The 14,866-nt window shown below is 34.7% G+C and overlaps 1 protein-coding gene across 1 annotated transcript in view; it reads right to left on the bottom strand.

Annotated features, from left to right (window-relative positions):
• TTC29 (tetratricopeptide repeat domain 29) overlaps positions 1-14,866 on the bottom strand; it is a 198,783-nt gene that overhangs the window by 108,939 nt on the left and 74,978 nt on the right. The window contains exon 8 of the mRNA XM_012783760.2: positions 13,965-14,050. Coding sequence (XP_012639214.2) covers positions 13,965-14,050 — 86 coding nt within the window. The remainder of the gene's footprint in view (positions 1-13,964; positions 14,051-14,866) is intronic.

Here is a 14,866-nt window from a genome sequence, read left to right as displayed (position 1 = left end):
TATGAATATCTTTTCACTTTACGAATTCATCTTTAAATTCTTTTAATACTTGTTAGGCATTTAATAATGTTCTTTAATGTTTTGGGTTAAGATGGGCTGTTGAAATGACTAATAGCTATGATCAATCCTATGCTGAAGATTTTTACTACAAACAGTCTATATAAAACCTATTGAAAACATTAATTAAAACCTTTAAATTTTAATGGAATGAAAAGAAATAATAGTTTACTTTCTAAATAGTTTTCTTATTATAAAATCAATATGCTGTTAACTGTAGAAAATGTTGGGAGAATACAGATCCCATTTTTTTGCTCCCCCCAAAATAGAAAATTAAAGTCATTCATTGTTTCAACATCCTCAGATAAACCACCAAAAATAATTTAGTGCTTCTAGTATTTTCATATATTATTTATGCAATATATGTGTGTATATGTATAAGTAGGGTCATAATGTATACTGTTTTATAAACTGATTTTTTTGCTTTACATATTAATACTTTTTATTGTTATAAAATATTTATTTATGTATAATTTTTATTGGCTGCATTGTATTTCAGCACAGGATACTCAACAAATTGATTTAATCATTTGGAATTGCTTTACATTTACTTTTTTCTGGACTTTTCACCATTATAAACAGGGCTTATAGCATTTTATACAAAGGTTGTAGCTAAATCTCTGACTATATTAATAATCATAATGTGAATAAAATTATAGCTAAATATTTGTATACATTAATAATTATTATTTAGAATTTCATAAAGTCCAGAATGAGTAATTCTTGAGTCAAAGGATGTGCAAAATTGTAAATCTCCCTAAAACAAAACACAGCTACAATTTATTGAATGCTTATTAAGTGCTAAGCACATTATTTCTTTATTGTATTTAATTGTCATAGCAACTTTATCATCCCCATTTTACAGGTACAGATAAGGAAGCCTAGAAGTGAAGTGCTTTGCACTATGTCAGTGCCCCTCTTTCAGCTCTGCAGCCACGTGTTGCTTGTGCCAACATCTGGGACGTTCTGTCTTATGGCCAGGCTCATGGTAAACTGGAATTACAGAGAATTTTAGTGTCCCGGGAAGGAAATGTCAACCAACAAATGATGGGAATTGGTGGATAAATACACCAGCTCCTGTATCTCTTCACTGGGAAAGCTGAATTGTTCCTCCATGGTTTTCTAGAGTGTGCTAGCAAGACTGTGCACCATTTATTTGCTCATGTGGTGACTGGCTTGGCAATGCAGCTTTTGTTGGCTTCCTTCTTTTGCCTGACTCCCCTGCTGGTAGAATTCCTCCCAAACAAACTGCCTGTACTCAAATCCCCATCTCCAAGTCTAAACTAAGACATCAAGGTTATTAGTTCTGCAGTGCAAAAGTGTTCACGTATCACGGCCCATGCTTTTATAGAAACTCAAAAAATTCTTTGTTAAGTTTTTATAAAATGTCTAAAAATGTGTATTTGAGCAAGATCCATGATACACATTGAGGCTGCAATTAAAAGTATTTTGTGATCACGTTATTTTATGTTACTTATTTTGAAACTCTAGCACATAGAATTGAATTAGTCACACTCCTTAGAGCAGGGCATACTTTCATCGTTGATCTGTGTGTGTCCTTTCAATTTTTTTTTTTTTTTTTTTTTTGACAGAGTCTCACTCTATTGCCTTGGCTAGAGTCCCATGGCGTCAGCCTAGCTCACAGCAACCTCAAACTCCTGGGCTCAAGCAATCCTTCTGCCTCAGCCTCCCGAGTAGCTGGGACTACAGGCATGTGCCACCATGCCTGGCTAATTTTTTTCTGTATATTTTTAGTTGACCAATTAATTTGTTTCTATTTTTAGTAGAGACGGGGTCTCGCTCTTGCTCAGGCTGGTTTCAAACTCCTGACCTTGAGCGATCTACCTGCCTCGACCTCCCAAAGTGCTAGGATTATAGGCGTGAGCCACCACTCCTGGCCCTCTCAATTGTTTTTAATAAATTTTTCTCCTTTATCCTCCCTCCCCACTCATACTGCCCTTCCTCTCCATAGGCCCTCTCTAATGAGTCCCTGAAGAGTAAATAATCAGGGTAATCACACACTGAATTTCACTCACACCATCACTCTATATCACACCATCACTCTATATCAGCCTACGTTCCTAACTGCTGTTCCCATCAGTCATCTCACATCCTCGCCAACCTTTGATACTATTTGACTTTCTAGTTTTTTGCCTCTGAGTCATGGTTTTATGCAAACGAATATTAAACTTCTCCTTTGAGACGTTTACAAAAGAAACCTGTGGTCACATCTATACAATCAATACTTGATTATTCAGGAACCAATTGTCATTTTGTGGATTGGTTGGTTTCTTCATTATCTTCCTTCTCTTTCTCTATGCCCAGCCATCATCATCATCATCATCATCATCATTATCATTTAAAAAAATGAGGGTCAATAGTGGACATTTATGGAAAAAATGGCTACTTAATCTTAAACAAGTCCGTTTCATTAGTTATTAATTAAACTTATGCATTTATTAAGGGAGAAAGTTGAAATGACTGGGTAAAATATTTTTTGGCAAGTATATGGATTGAATATTAGAAGCATAGTATTAGCGCTATTTTTAAACCCTAGTATATGTTATTTTTATTGAGCACAAATTATTCAGAATAATCTCTAAAGTCAACATTGCTGTTAATTGAAGATCAAGTAATTGCATACTCTACAGACACATTTGAGAATATTTTGGTTAAGTTTTAAAGATGTTCAATTACGTTTTTCGTTCTGAAGTTACTCCTTTCATCTCTTAGAGGAAAAATACAGAAATAATTTGGCTAAATTTGCAATAATGAAGTATGATCCCTACACTTATTCCTATTTAACACATCTAATCCTATAATCATCTCTGGGTCCTTCCAGGTGTGATGCCTCTTCTTCTTTCGCGGTCTCTAGATCAACGTGTGCTAACAGCTGTGCCATTGCCTCTAGGTCTGTCACACAATTAGTCTTGTGCTGAACTATGCAGGTTGCTTTATTGCTCCAGAGAACATTTTCATATGCTAGGCCTTGAACTTTAAGGAGTACACATACATTATGTTCCATATGTCACTATTCGCTATAGTTGATTAGAGTGCTCAATTTTCAGATTCTTGAAGCCCATCCTCTTTCGGATGAATATAAAGATTGTTATCCTTCACTTCCTCGCACAACAAACACCAGAAATTTTTGCACTGTTTCTTAAAATGTGAGTAACCGCGAACAAACATTTCAGCAGCTTTGTAAAGAGCTACTGTAGCAGCACTTTCTTTTTTAATAAATAAATAAAATAATTATGAAGTTTTGATTCAAGTGGTATTCTAGATCTCAAGGGAATCAAAAATAGCTTTCACATTTTAAAAAAAATCAATAAATTTTATTACTAGAAAGTTAGTATTTATATTAATTTAAGCCACAAACTTTCCTTCCTCGTATAAAACATCGCTTGATTTCCATGAAAGTCTGTGAATTATAAATTTTTACTTTGCAGATTCCTAGTTTAAAAAATACATATTTTTTATTTTTTCTTAAGCTCACTGATTTTCTATAATGCTTTTTTCACTTAAAGAAGTGCTGTCACTTATGACTAATACTATAATGTATTCATCATTTAAAAAGAAGAAAAAATCCATATCCTATTTTCCTAAGCTGTAATACTATAAACAAAAATAACCATTAAGGAAATGCTTAAAAATTAAATTAAAAAATATTTAAAGAGTGCTTTAAACTCCTATTGATGAGGAAATAAAAAAAATTCATTCAATTTACTAAGATTCTATTCTGAAATCCTTGCTACAGAAAATTATGTTAAATTATTATCATGAAGTTACCTGTTACAATTTTTTAGAAAGGTCATAACTTTAAATACAAAGATAACAGTAGCAAAATTATTAGTAAAACATTTTACCCTTTTCCTAATTCTCATAATTCTCAAATTATGAAAACACGTTTTTTTATGACCTCCTTCAAAGGCTGTTTTCCAAGTAAGGCTAACTGTTCAAAAAGGTATTAAGTATACATGATTATATTATGATTTAAATTATTGCATAATAATTTTAAGTAATATGATTTCTATGCAGTTTGGAAGTAAATCCGTTTTGAAATGGATCTATTTTTGAAACAATATTACTAGGAAATATTACTATTTTCTTTATATATGTATATTTTTAAATGCTTTCTTTTGCTTGTCAGATACTGGGCATTTTGAACATTTCTCCACTTGGCAAAATGTATGAAGTGAAAACGAAATAAGCACTGTTTGCATAATGGTGGAAGAGTGTGCTAGTGTGTGCGTGTGTTCGGGTGGGTGGGGGAGGGGGTGTGATGCTGAACGGGAACAGGTCTGAGTGGCAACAATTGGGGGAAATGGGATCTGTAGCAGCTGCTCCTTGTAGATTCCCCTACAAGGAGACTGCCTGAGGTGGGCCATGGGACAAAAGGATAAAACAGCTGAAAACTCTGATGTACAGCAGGAAAATGACTGCTGAGACCCCTGAGCTTGCACCTGAACCGTCTCAAGCTGAATGGAGAGCCCTCTTTAGCATGCTTCAGGAGCTGGTGATGAACTACACACGCCCAGCAGGCAAACTGGCTGCAAGCAGGACTGGCTGCATGCTATGTGTGATGATAACCAGCCATCCTCGGGGAGGAGGTGGCCGTGATTTCCTCGCTGGCAGCATCTGAGCTTCCTTCAGATACTGAAACCATGAAACCAAAAACAGAAGGATAAATTTTAGGTAATGGTTTCTAATTGGCAAGTAAAGGCAACTTCTATTTAATGGGTAGTGAATAGCCCTGATGTTTAAATAAAGAAATAATTCAAATTCCTTTTTAAAAATGAAATGTCCTTTTTTCACTCAAAGTAATAAATTAATAATAAAAAGTTATCTATAAAATGTTGCTCTATCTTATTTCTATCATAAAAATATGTGCCAATCCAAAGATAAGTTTAAGCACTATGTAATTTATAGGTGATAAATTTAGTAAATTACAATTAGGAAGAAAACAAGAATAAAGCAGACTGAATATACACTCAATAAATATTGTCTACTATGGCATTATTTCTATCATTATCCAGTGCTACATAGCATGTAGTCATAATAGTATCTTACATTTGAAAATTTATAATTTAAAATATAAATATACATTTTTTTTTCACTTGATCTTCACAAAGATACAATGAAGTTGCCATTGGGATCCTTATTTTACCAACAAAACTGAGTCTTGGGGACTAACCTAGGCCACACAGCTAGTCTGTGGCAGGCAGGACTAAAATCCAAGTCTTGCAGCTCTAAGTTTCATGTGCTCTCTCTCTACCATAGTCACCTCCGATACAAAGGTTGTATATCAAAACCTACTGTCATTTGAAATATTTGACCACTTAACAATTGCTATGTATCATTTGATCTATACTACATAAAATGCTCTTTATTATGTATTATATGTACAAATAAACCTTTAACTATGTAAACCTTACCTACACATTTAACATTTTCTCCTATGCTAACTATTGGTTTGAGGATACCGTAGGCCTAGAGCAAAAATGAGAAATTGTGATTTTGTAGATGTATGATCATTTAGTAGTTAAAAAAATTACTTTATATATACTAATAGTAATATAATTATAGTTTTCCGTGTGCTAGTCCCTATGCCACAAACTCTACATACATTTTCTTGCTTAATTCTCATAGAGCAGTGCTGAATTAGGGAGTAGGATTATCCCCACTTTACACATAAAGAAACTAATGCTCAAAAAGGTTAAGTTGCTTGCCCAATGTCACCTGGTAGGTGGTAGCAGAGCTGGGATTCCATCCTTGATTAGTTTGATGTTAAAGCCCATCATCTTCACCCTGTCATTGCCCTCTCACTCCTAAAAGTTCATAAATATACTCTCTAAAAAGCATGTTGAGAGTGCCTTATCTTAAAAATAGCAGTATTTTACCACCTTTACTTTATGCAAACATCTCATGATCAAGATTTGGTAGCAGATGTAAGCACCTATATCCATATTTCAGGAAACTCTAACCAAATATTATGATGCCATATTAAATTGGCCCAAACTGTCATCCTCATTCATTTAGATGCAGCCAAAAGATGACAGGAAAGGGTGAAAATACAGATGGAAAGGAGTCATGGCTCTGTAGACAAACCGATTCAGACTACATATATTACTAAGTGTGGCATCCAGCAGAAAGAATTATCCTATCATACGCTGCACACATACAGAACTTTCTAGAGTTGGAGTATTGAAAATAATTCACAAAGGATCTAAATGAAGATTGAGCCTCAGCCTTTCTCTAGATTCCTCCTTTGACTTGGCTTTTTAACTTTCATTTCCTTTCCTTCTCTTTTATTATTTTTTATTTATAGTTTTTTCTTTCAACATGCAGCTTTCAAGAATCTATCACATATAGTATAAGAGAGCAAAAAAGAATTAATGCAAGTGTATTTGCTTCCCTTTCCTTTCCCAGACTACTAATTCTGGCATAACCTAGTTGGCATTCCTTTCTTTCTCTCCCAAACCAACCCTACCCCTACTGGGTTCTATTACATAGATCAGAGTTATAATTCTGGGGGGAAATGGGGTTGTAAAAAGCAAAGATGAACCTGCTGAAAGAGCCAAGATTTGTTGACCTAAGAGAGAAAAGGAGGCAGAAGGAGAGAGAGAAGGGATAGGAGTAATGATCACATGTGAGTGGAATGTAGGAGCGAACTTTTGGGTTTAGGGAGTGACATGAAGGTACAGGCTTCAGAATATCCCATGATAGATAATTGAAAAATTAGACAAATGGAAGGCAAGAGGATTTTAAGAAATAATGGTGGTATGAATTAAGATCATCTCTTTTATTATTCTTTAAGGATGTTAAGTAGAAATTAAAATTACTTTTACTTTAGATTGCTGGATATTTTTTCCTTTAATATGCCATCATACCACACTTGAGCCACAGAGAACAATGAGATTTATTTGGGGTTGCATGATGGTTTCAGCGGTAGATAAAAATGTGTCTTCACTTATTAAAATGACCAAAAGGAATCTTCTTTTATGTATGTTACTGTGAAATCTGCCAAGGCATCTGTATATCAGTTAGGTTATCATTTAATTTAAGAGCCCACTGCCATAAACAGTGGGATAAGTTTCAAAAAAGAGGTAAGCTATGTAGAGAAAGAAACTAAGTGGTGGGAACAATTGTAAGAATTCTCTCCCCACAAACTTTCTGTCCGCTAAACATTATGAATCAAATAAGTCATTCTTTGTTAGAAGTGGCTCCTAATATAGTATGGCTTTATCTTTGCTTACACCTATTGAGTTGAAAGAATAAATAAAATTTCATCACAATTAGTGAAACTCTAAGAATGTATTATTTTAACAACCATGATATATGTCCTCCATTATTAATAGATATATATCAAATAAATCATAAATTGTTAAAATATTAATTTAACTATTTTTTCTAGTAAAGTAGTTCTCCCTTATCTGTGGAGAATATGTTCTAAGACTCCCAGTGGAGCCTGGAACTGTGGATAGTCCTGAATCCTATAATCACTATGTTTTTTACTATGCAGTCATGACCAGGTAGTGTATATAGCACGCGTACACTGGACAAAGGGATGATTTATATTCCAAGTGGGACGGAGCAGGACAGCATGAGATTTCATCATGCTACTCAAAACAGTGCGCAATTTAAAAATTATGAATTGTTTATTTCTGGAACTTTCCATGTAATATTTTCAGACTGTGTTTGACTGCAGGTAACAAATCATGGAAAGTGAAACCTCAGATGAGAGGAGACTACTGTATATTTTATATTTATTTGCATTTTTCTATGTGATGCTACTGGTGAGGCTTAAGATATAGGTCAATCACATATACAAGCTAATGCTAATGTTAGAAGCAGTCTATGTTATTATAAAGATGCTAACATGCATATAAACACAGAGATGGCTACTGTTTTCTATATGGAATAATTAAATAATAGTACATGTGGTGAATCCTGACTGTAAAAGTAAATGAAATATCAATCTGATGAATTTTGTTTTCATAGTATAATTTTTGATAGGCTACATTGTTGCTAAATAATAGAAAGCAAATAATTCACTGGATGTACTAAAGATTAAATAAAGTTTGTGTTTCTAGAATTATTAGGTAGAATGAACCATTTAGGGTAGAAGGAAATTCATGCATAAAAACCATGTGCTAAGGGAGGCCCTTCCTTTCTCTTAAAATAACTTTATGGTTGGAATATGGCTTAGATGTAATTTTTTAGTAAAATATTTTTCTCTCTCAAATCTTAGTACTTCATAAGATACCTTCTAAAGTTGGGAATTTGCTCTACTTGGAACATTTATAGATCTAACTTGATGATGGCCAAAGGGAATTATTATTTCTTTTCTCAGCACCTGACATATGCAGGTAGCATTCTCCTCTTTAAATGTCAGGGTCTCCGTGACCTCTTGTACAGGTTTATTAGTGTAACTATTATTTCTCTTCACCAAATACCCTTTCCTTACTAGTAGGTATTTCAGCCCTAAATAAATCTACTATTTGTTTTTAGTTTAGCTCTATTGTGCCTTTCAGGAAAGAATCCTTTATTAGCAAGGAAAAGATCACCAAATTTTATTCATATTTGCTTGCCAGCATTCTTCTATTACATGTATTAACAGTTTATCAATAAATAAAAGCCTTTAAATGAACATATATTAGCAAAATTTCAAAATTTCTTCTATTTCAGATCAATAGAGCTATTAATTAGGAATATTTACTTGTGAAAGATTTATCTAAGCCAAGTTTCTCTGAAAACAATAATGTAAAAACCCTTAAATAGCCGAATAACATTATTGGAAGGGAGAAATTTGTGAGTGGTAGCAGTTGAATTCAGAGGCAAGATAATGAAAATTTGAAAATATTCCAATGCATAAATTTAAAACACAAGTGAGAGGATAAAACAAGTGCATAGAATTAATGACAAGAATTAAAGATAGACTGGATATGAAAAGAGAAGGGAAATGCTAAATCTAACCAGACACCATCTCACACTGACCCTAACATGACAAAGCTGATTTCATTTTTACCCCTCTCCACACTGTAACAGAAAAACTGCCAATGCTTGAAAACAGATGAAGATAGTGTTGGTAACACTGTACAGGGTGGAAAAGTAGGATAAAAGAGGATCTCAAAAGAAAGATTCTTTGTTAATGCCTTGAATACTTACTTTGTGATTAGATAATTGGTCAGATCTCTAATCAATCAGGAAATCAATCTTACTTATTAAATTAATTTATTTGTATTTTATAGTTGCATTTTAAAAATACATTCACTAAATAAGGCACTCTCTGTCCTGTTATAGATTTCTAATAGACATATGGTAAACTAGAAGCAATGCTGTCAGAGAAGAGACTGCAGATAGAAAGACATGCTGTAATTTGCAAACAGATAATAGATCACTTAGGTAACATGGCAACCTTCACCAGGTCCAGAAACAAAAAAGTTAAAGGGGATTCAAATGACAATCTGAAGAATGTCCTTTTATTTCTTAAAGGAACCAGGAAATGTGGCTAAAATAGGATACAAGGGAGAAGAAAAAACACTGCCTTCACATCTGAAAACACAGCAAAGCTCTGTTCAAATGTCACGCTTGGCTTCTGCACGTCTTCAGTTCTGGCTGAGCTGTGTCCAAGATGGCAACAATATCCTGCCACGAATACTCTGCCAAAATGTAGCTTCTGAAGAAAGCCCCTGTTTTTTTTCCCAAGAGGCTACTCTTGATGGTAGCATTGAGCCCGAGGGCTGGAATATGACCTTCCCTGGTTTCCCAAAGCCCCCATTCTGGCTGAAGAACTCAATGACAAGAATTAAAGAACGCTAACTCTGACCCAGGTATATGCCTGGAGCATGGGGGTGGAGTTCCTTTCTAAAATATCTGTATAGAGCTCTCTTATTTCAGCCCAAATTCTGGGATAGGAGGCAGAAGGAGTTTGCACACTTCTGTCTTTTAGAAACACCTGGTTCCCTGGCTTACACGGAATCATCTGTTCTGTTTTCCTCCTGCCCTCCTGGATACTCCTGCTTAATCTCCTTTGTACCACCCTCCCTCATCCAGCTTGGCTCTCGGCCTTCTTCTTCCATCACTATTAACTCTCTCTGGGAAATCTCATCTACTCCACAGCTTCAATTTGCGGAAAACGTACAAATTTATACGCTATATTAGTCAGGTTCTCCAAAGAAATGGAACTAATAGGATATATGCAAAGTCTCTTCTAATCGCCCTATGTACAGTTTCCTAGGGCTGATGTAACAAATTGTCACAAACTAAACGTCTTAAAATAGCAGATATGTATTATTAACTCATAGGCACTCATGGTTTCTTTTATATATGTATGTATATACATATAAATACATGAGGAAATTTATTATAAGATATTGACTCACATGATTACGGAGGCTGAGAAATCTCACTCTCTGCAGTCTATAAACTGGAGACTCAGGAAAGCCAGCGATATAGTTTGAAGGCCTGAGAACTGCAGAGACTTCAGTCTGGGTCTAAAGACCTGCGAACCATTGGTACCGAAAGCAGGAGATCCGTGTCCCTGCTCAGTCTGGCAGAGTGCATTTGCCTTTCCTTTGCCTTTTTATTCTACTCAATCCCTCAGTGGACTGGATGATGCCCAATCTCACTGGGAAAGGCCATCGGCTTTACTCCGTTCACCAAGTCAAATGCTCATCTCCTCCAGAAACACCCTCACAGACAGCCAGAAATAACATTGAACCAGTTATCTGGGCATCTCAGTACCCAATCAAGTTGGCACATAAAACTAACCATCGCACATAGTATCTCCATTCTAGACTTTCTCTTGAGCTGTAAACTCACATATTTAACTGTGTACTTGAACTTTTGGATACCCTTAAAACTCCTCGAATTCAACATATCCCAAACTGAACTCTCCATTTCCCTCCAAGCCTTTAACATCTCCTACCTCAGTAAGTGACACCAGCATTTGTCCAGTTCCACAGCCAGGAATATACGGCCCATCCTGACACTTCTGTCTCCCCCATATTCTATATTTAGTCTATCCCAAGTCCTCTATAACTCTTGCATCTGCCCAGTTCCATCTATCTTCACTATTATTACTACAGTCCAGAGACTTATATTAGTGCAAAAATAATAAAAGCTAATAATTATTGAAGGTTTATTATATACCAGGCAGACACTCTTAAAAACTTTACATAAATTAGCTCTTCTAATAACCCTATGCATTAGTTCCCTGGGGCTGACATAAAATTTACCACAAACTAAATGACTTAAAATAACAGAAATGTAGTCTTTCATAGCTTTGAAGGCTAGAGGTCTGAAATCAAGGTGTTGGCAGGGTTGTGATCCCTCTGAAGGCTCTAGGAGAGGATCTTTCCTTGCCTCTTCTATTTTCTGACTTGTGGCATGCCTTGACTTGTGGCTGTGCCACTACAATCTCTGCCCATGTCTTCACATGGTCTTTTCCTCTGTGTGTGTGGTATCTTGCCTTCTATTTCAAATCTCCCTGAGCCTTTTATCTCAGAAAGGTGCTTGTCTTTGGATTTAAAGTCTGCCCAGATAATCAAGGATGATCACCTTATTTTCAAGATTCTTAACTTAATTACATCTGCATCCACAGGTTCCAGGGATTAGGAAGTGGACCTTTTTTTATGGGGGGGGGGGCAGTCACCATTTAACCCACTATACTCTACAAAGTAGGTATAGTTATTATTCCCACTGGGCAGAGGAGGCAATTGAGGCTCAGAGAGTGTAAGGGACTTGCCCAAGGTCACATAGCTAATAAGTTGTGGATGAGAGATTCACATTTATTCCCAGGAAAACAATTTCAATGTTTTTCTGAAAGGAGTAAGAGTTCAAAAAATCCATCACTTGGATGCCAAATATTTCTTCTTCAATCCATTCATTACTAGACTCTTCTATACCATCAGCATTTCCACCTCTAAGAATCTATTCTGTGGATAAATTTGTCATATTTCACAAAGCTATTCACGGCTTTATGCTCTGCATTAAAAAATTAATGTAAACAACCTTAATGCCCACCAATAGGAGATGGTTCAATCCATTATGGCACAGCCATAAGTGGGATATCATGCACCCCTTTTAAAATGAGGCATGTCTATAGTTGGTGATCATGTGTTATATACATGAAATTTACAAAAAGAGTAGATTTTAACTGTTCTCATACACACAGAAAGGGCAAATATATGAGGTGATGGATAGGTCAATTAGCTTGACTGGACAAATCATTACCCAATGTATATGTATGTCAAAACATCATACGGTACATCTTAAATATATACAATATTTATCTGTCTATCATATCTCAATAAACCTGGAAAAATTTAAAAAATGAGGCATGTCTATATGTGTTAGCATGAGAAAAGTTAACTCAAGGTGCAGAACAGTGTATATATTAATAAAATGCTACCATTTTCTAAATAACATAAAAGACACATATGTATATGTACTTATATACTATGAATATATAGAATATATTGGAAAGATAAATCAGAAATTAATTACTATATTGGTCTTTGAGAAAAGGTCTATGAGACTGAGTACAGGGATGGATGGGAGATTTATTTTCCATTGTAAACTCTATAGTTTTGTTTGAATTTATTTTGCCATGCATTTGCACTGAGAGAGAGAATCTCTAAGCTATCTTTCACCTCATTTGCAACTTGACCTCCTACTGAATCTCATCTTTCACCTAAAAATTGTTTCCCAAACACACTGAGTATGTCCATGTGGAGTATGTGCATGAGTCTAATGTTCTATCATTCTTGACTCTCATGTTTTCTACCTGTAGAAATCCTGCCTCTCAAAAGCTTTTGTGTGCTACCTACTGATCTTCAGTGTTGGAATCAACTACTCTTCCCTTGGCACACGGAAATTCCCCATTCATCCAGTTTTGAATGATAGTTATGTTTACAAGTTGGTCACTGTCATTAAATTAGTTCCCAAAGGGTAGCATGCATCTTGAACTCTATGTTCCCCAATGTATCTGGAACAAAGTTTGGCTGAATGCATATCATTAACTGAAAAATACGAAGCAGAAAGTCATCAAGGAAAACCTAAGTTTTCTGTGATGACCAACTGGAAGGGTGCTACAGAAAAATATCTAGCCCAAATACAGGAAACCTACTCAGTATTAATATCTAAAGAAGCAAATAAGAGCCTTAAAGCTAAAAATTAAGCAAATACTATATATCAAATAAGGTTATTAAAAGAGATGTATGTGAAATGAAATAGGAAGCTACATTTCAAATATATTAGTGGTAAGAGAAGAGAAAAGAAAAATGACTTCAGTTATAATACAGAAAAGATAGCTCTTAACATTTTTTGTTTGTTTTTTTTTATGATTACTATTATTTTTCGGTCAAACAAAGCCTAGTCACAAAATAGGAAAACACTGATTTGATCATGAAGTAGTCTACTTCTCAGACAGGGACTAACAATGACCTCTACCTTCGTTGTCTCCTCCACCCCCGACTTCATATATACTAATACCTTATAAAAGTCAATACAACTCACTCTATTGCTTAGTAACCACATTCTTCTTGATGCAAAATTTCCAAAATAAGATTATAAAATTACTGTAATTTCTACTATTTACATTTTGCTGTCATTTAAACCTATTTCCTCTTGTCTTTGGTGATATGGGTGTATAGAGGGTCATATTACTCCATATATTTAACTTTCATATATCCTAATGGTAATTGACTCTATACTACTATACTTTCTATAAACAATAAAGTCATTTGTTTTTGTGCTTCTAACATTTTGTTATTCTGCTGTAGTCCCTGCAAATAGGCACATTGATGTCAGTCCCAACCCATTCCTGTTGGCTTTATAACATGTAAAAAATAAAATAAATAAAAATTATAAAGGGAAATGATTAAAAGTTTACTTCAACTCACTGTTAGTGCTGTGTTATATTCTCCAGCAGCCAAGTATGCTAAGCCCAAGTAGTAAGAAGCTTCTCCTTGCATGTGTTGGTCACTTCCTAAAATGAAGATGTAGAAATATTACCATGGCATTAAATAAATCAATTTATTACAACAAACAGAATCCTTGCTTTTCAAGATAATGGAAAACTATTATTTCAAAAAAGTGTACAGATTTATCAATGATCTCCAAAACCTAGTTGTGCACTGAAAAAAAGGTTTAGATAAATATAGCTTTCTTGGACCACAGATGTCAGCACAAAGTACAATAGCAATATAATTTTGAGGGTTTCCCTCTGTATAATCAGTCCAATATTATAATTTTGGCATTCATATAAAATTTTTATACTTGTCCACCATGTAAAGACCTATAGCTGTCCAGCATAACTGTTACTATCCATGTGAAACAACTGATAAAGGGTAACAACCATAAATGGTGCACAAACGTTCATACTCAACAATGTGCATTGACATCAGCTAAGTTTCTAACAGTGTGGATAATTGGAAAATTAAGAAATTATTATTTATGAAAGAAACTATAGATGACACAGACAAATGGAAAAACATCCCATGCCCATAGATAGAAAGAATCAATATGGTTAAAATGACCACACTGCCAAAGCAATCTACAGGTTCAATGCAATCCCTATCAAAATGCCAATGCCATTTTTCATATAAATAGAAAAAACAATCCTAAAATTTATATGGAGCCAAAAATGATCCCAAATGGCCAAAGCGATACTAAGCAAAAAGAACAAAGTTGGAGGCATCACATTACCTGACAACAAATTATATTACAAGGCTATAGGAACCAAAAATCATGGTACTGATATAAAAATAAACACATAAATCAGTGGAACAGAATAGAGTACTGA

This window comes from Microcebus murinus, chromosome 15, assembly GCF_040939455.1.
Source record: "Microcebus murinus isolate Inina chromosome 15, M.murinus_Inina_mat1.0, whole genome shotgun sequence".
Taxonomy (NCBI): Eukaryota; Metazoa; Chordata; class Mammalia; order Primates; family Cheirogaleidae; genus Microcebus; species Microcebus murinus.
This window is presented reverse-complemented; position numbering and strand designations above follow the sequence as displayed.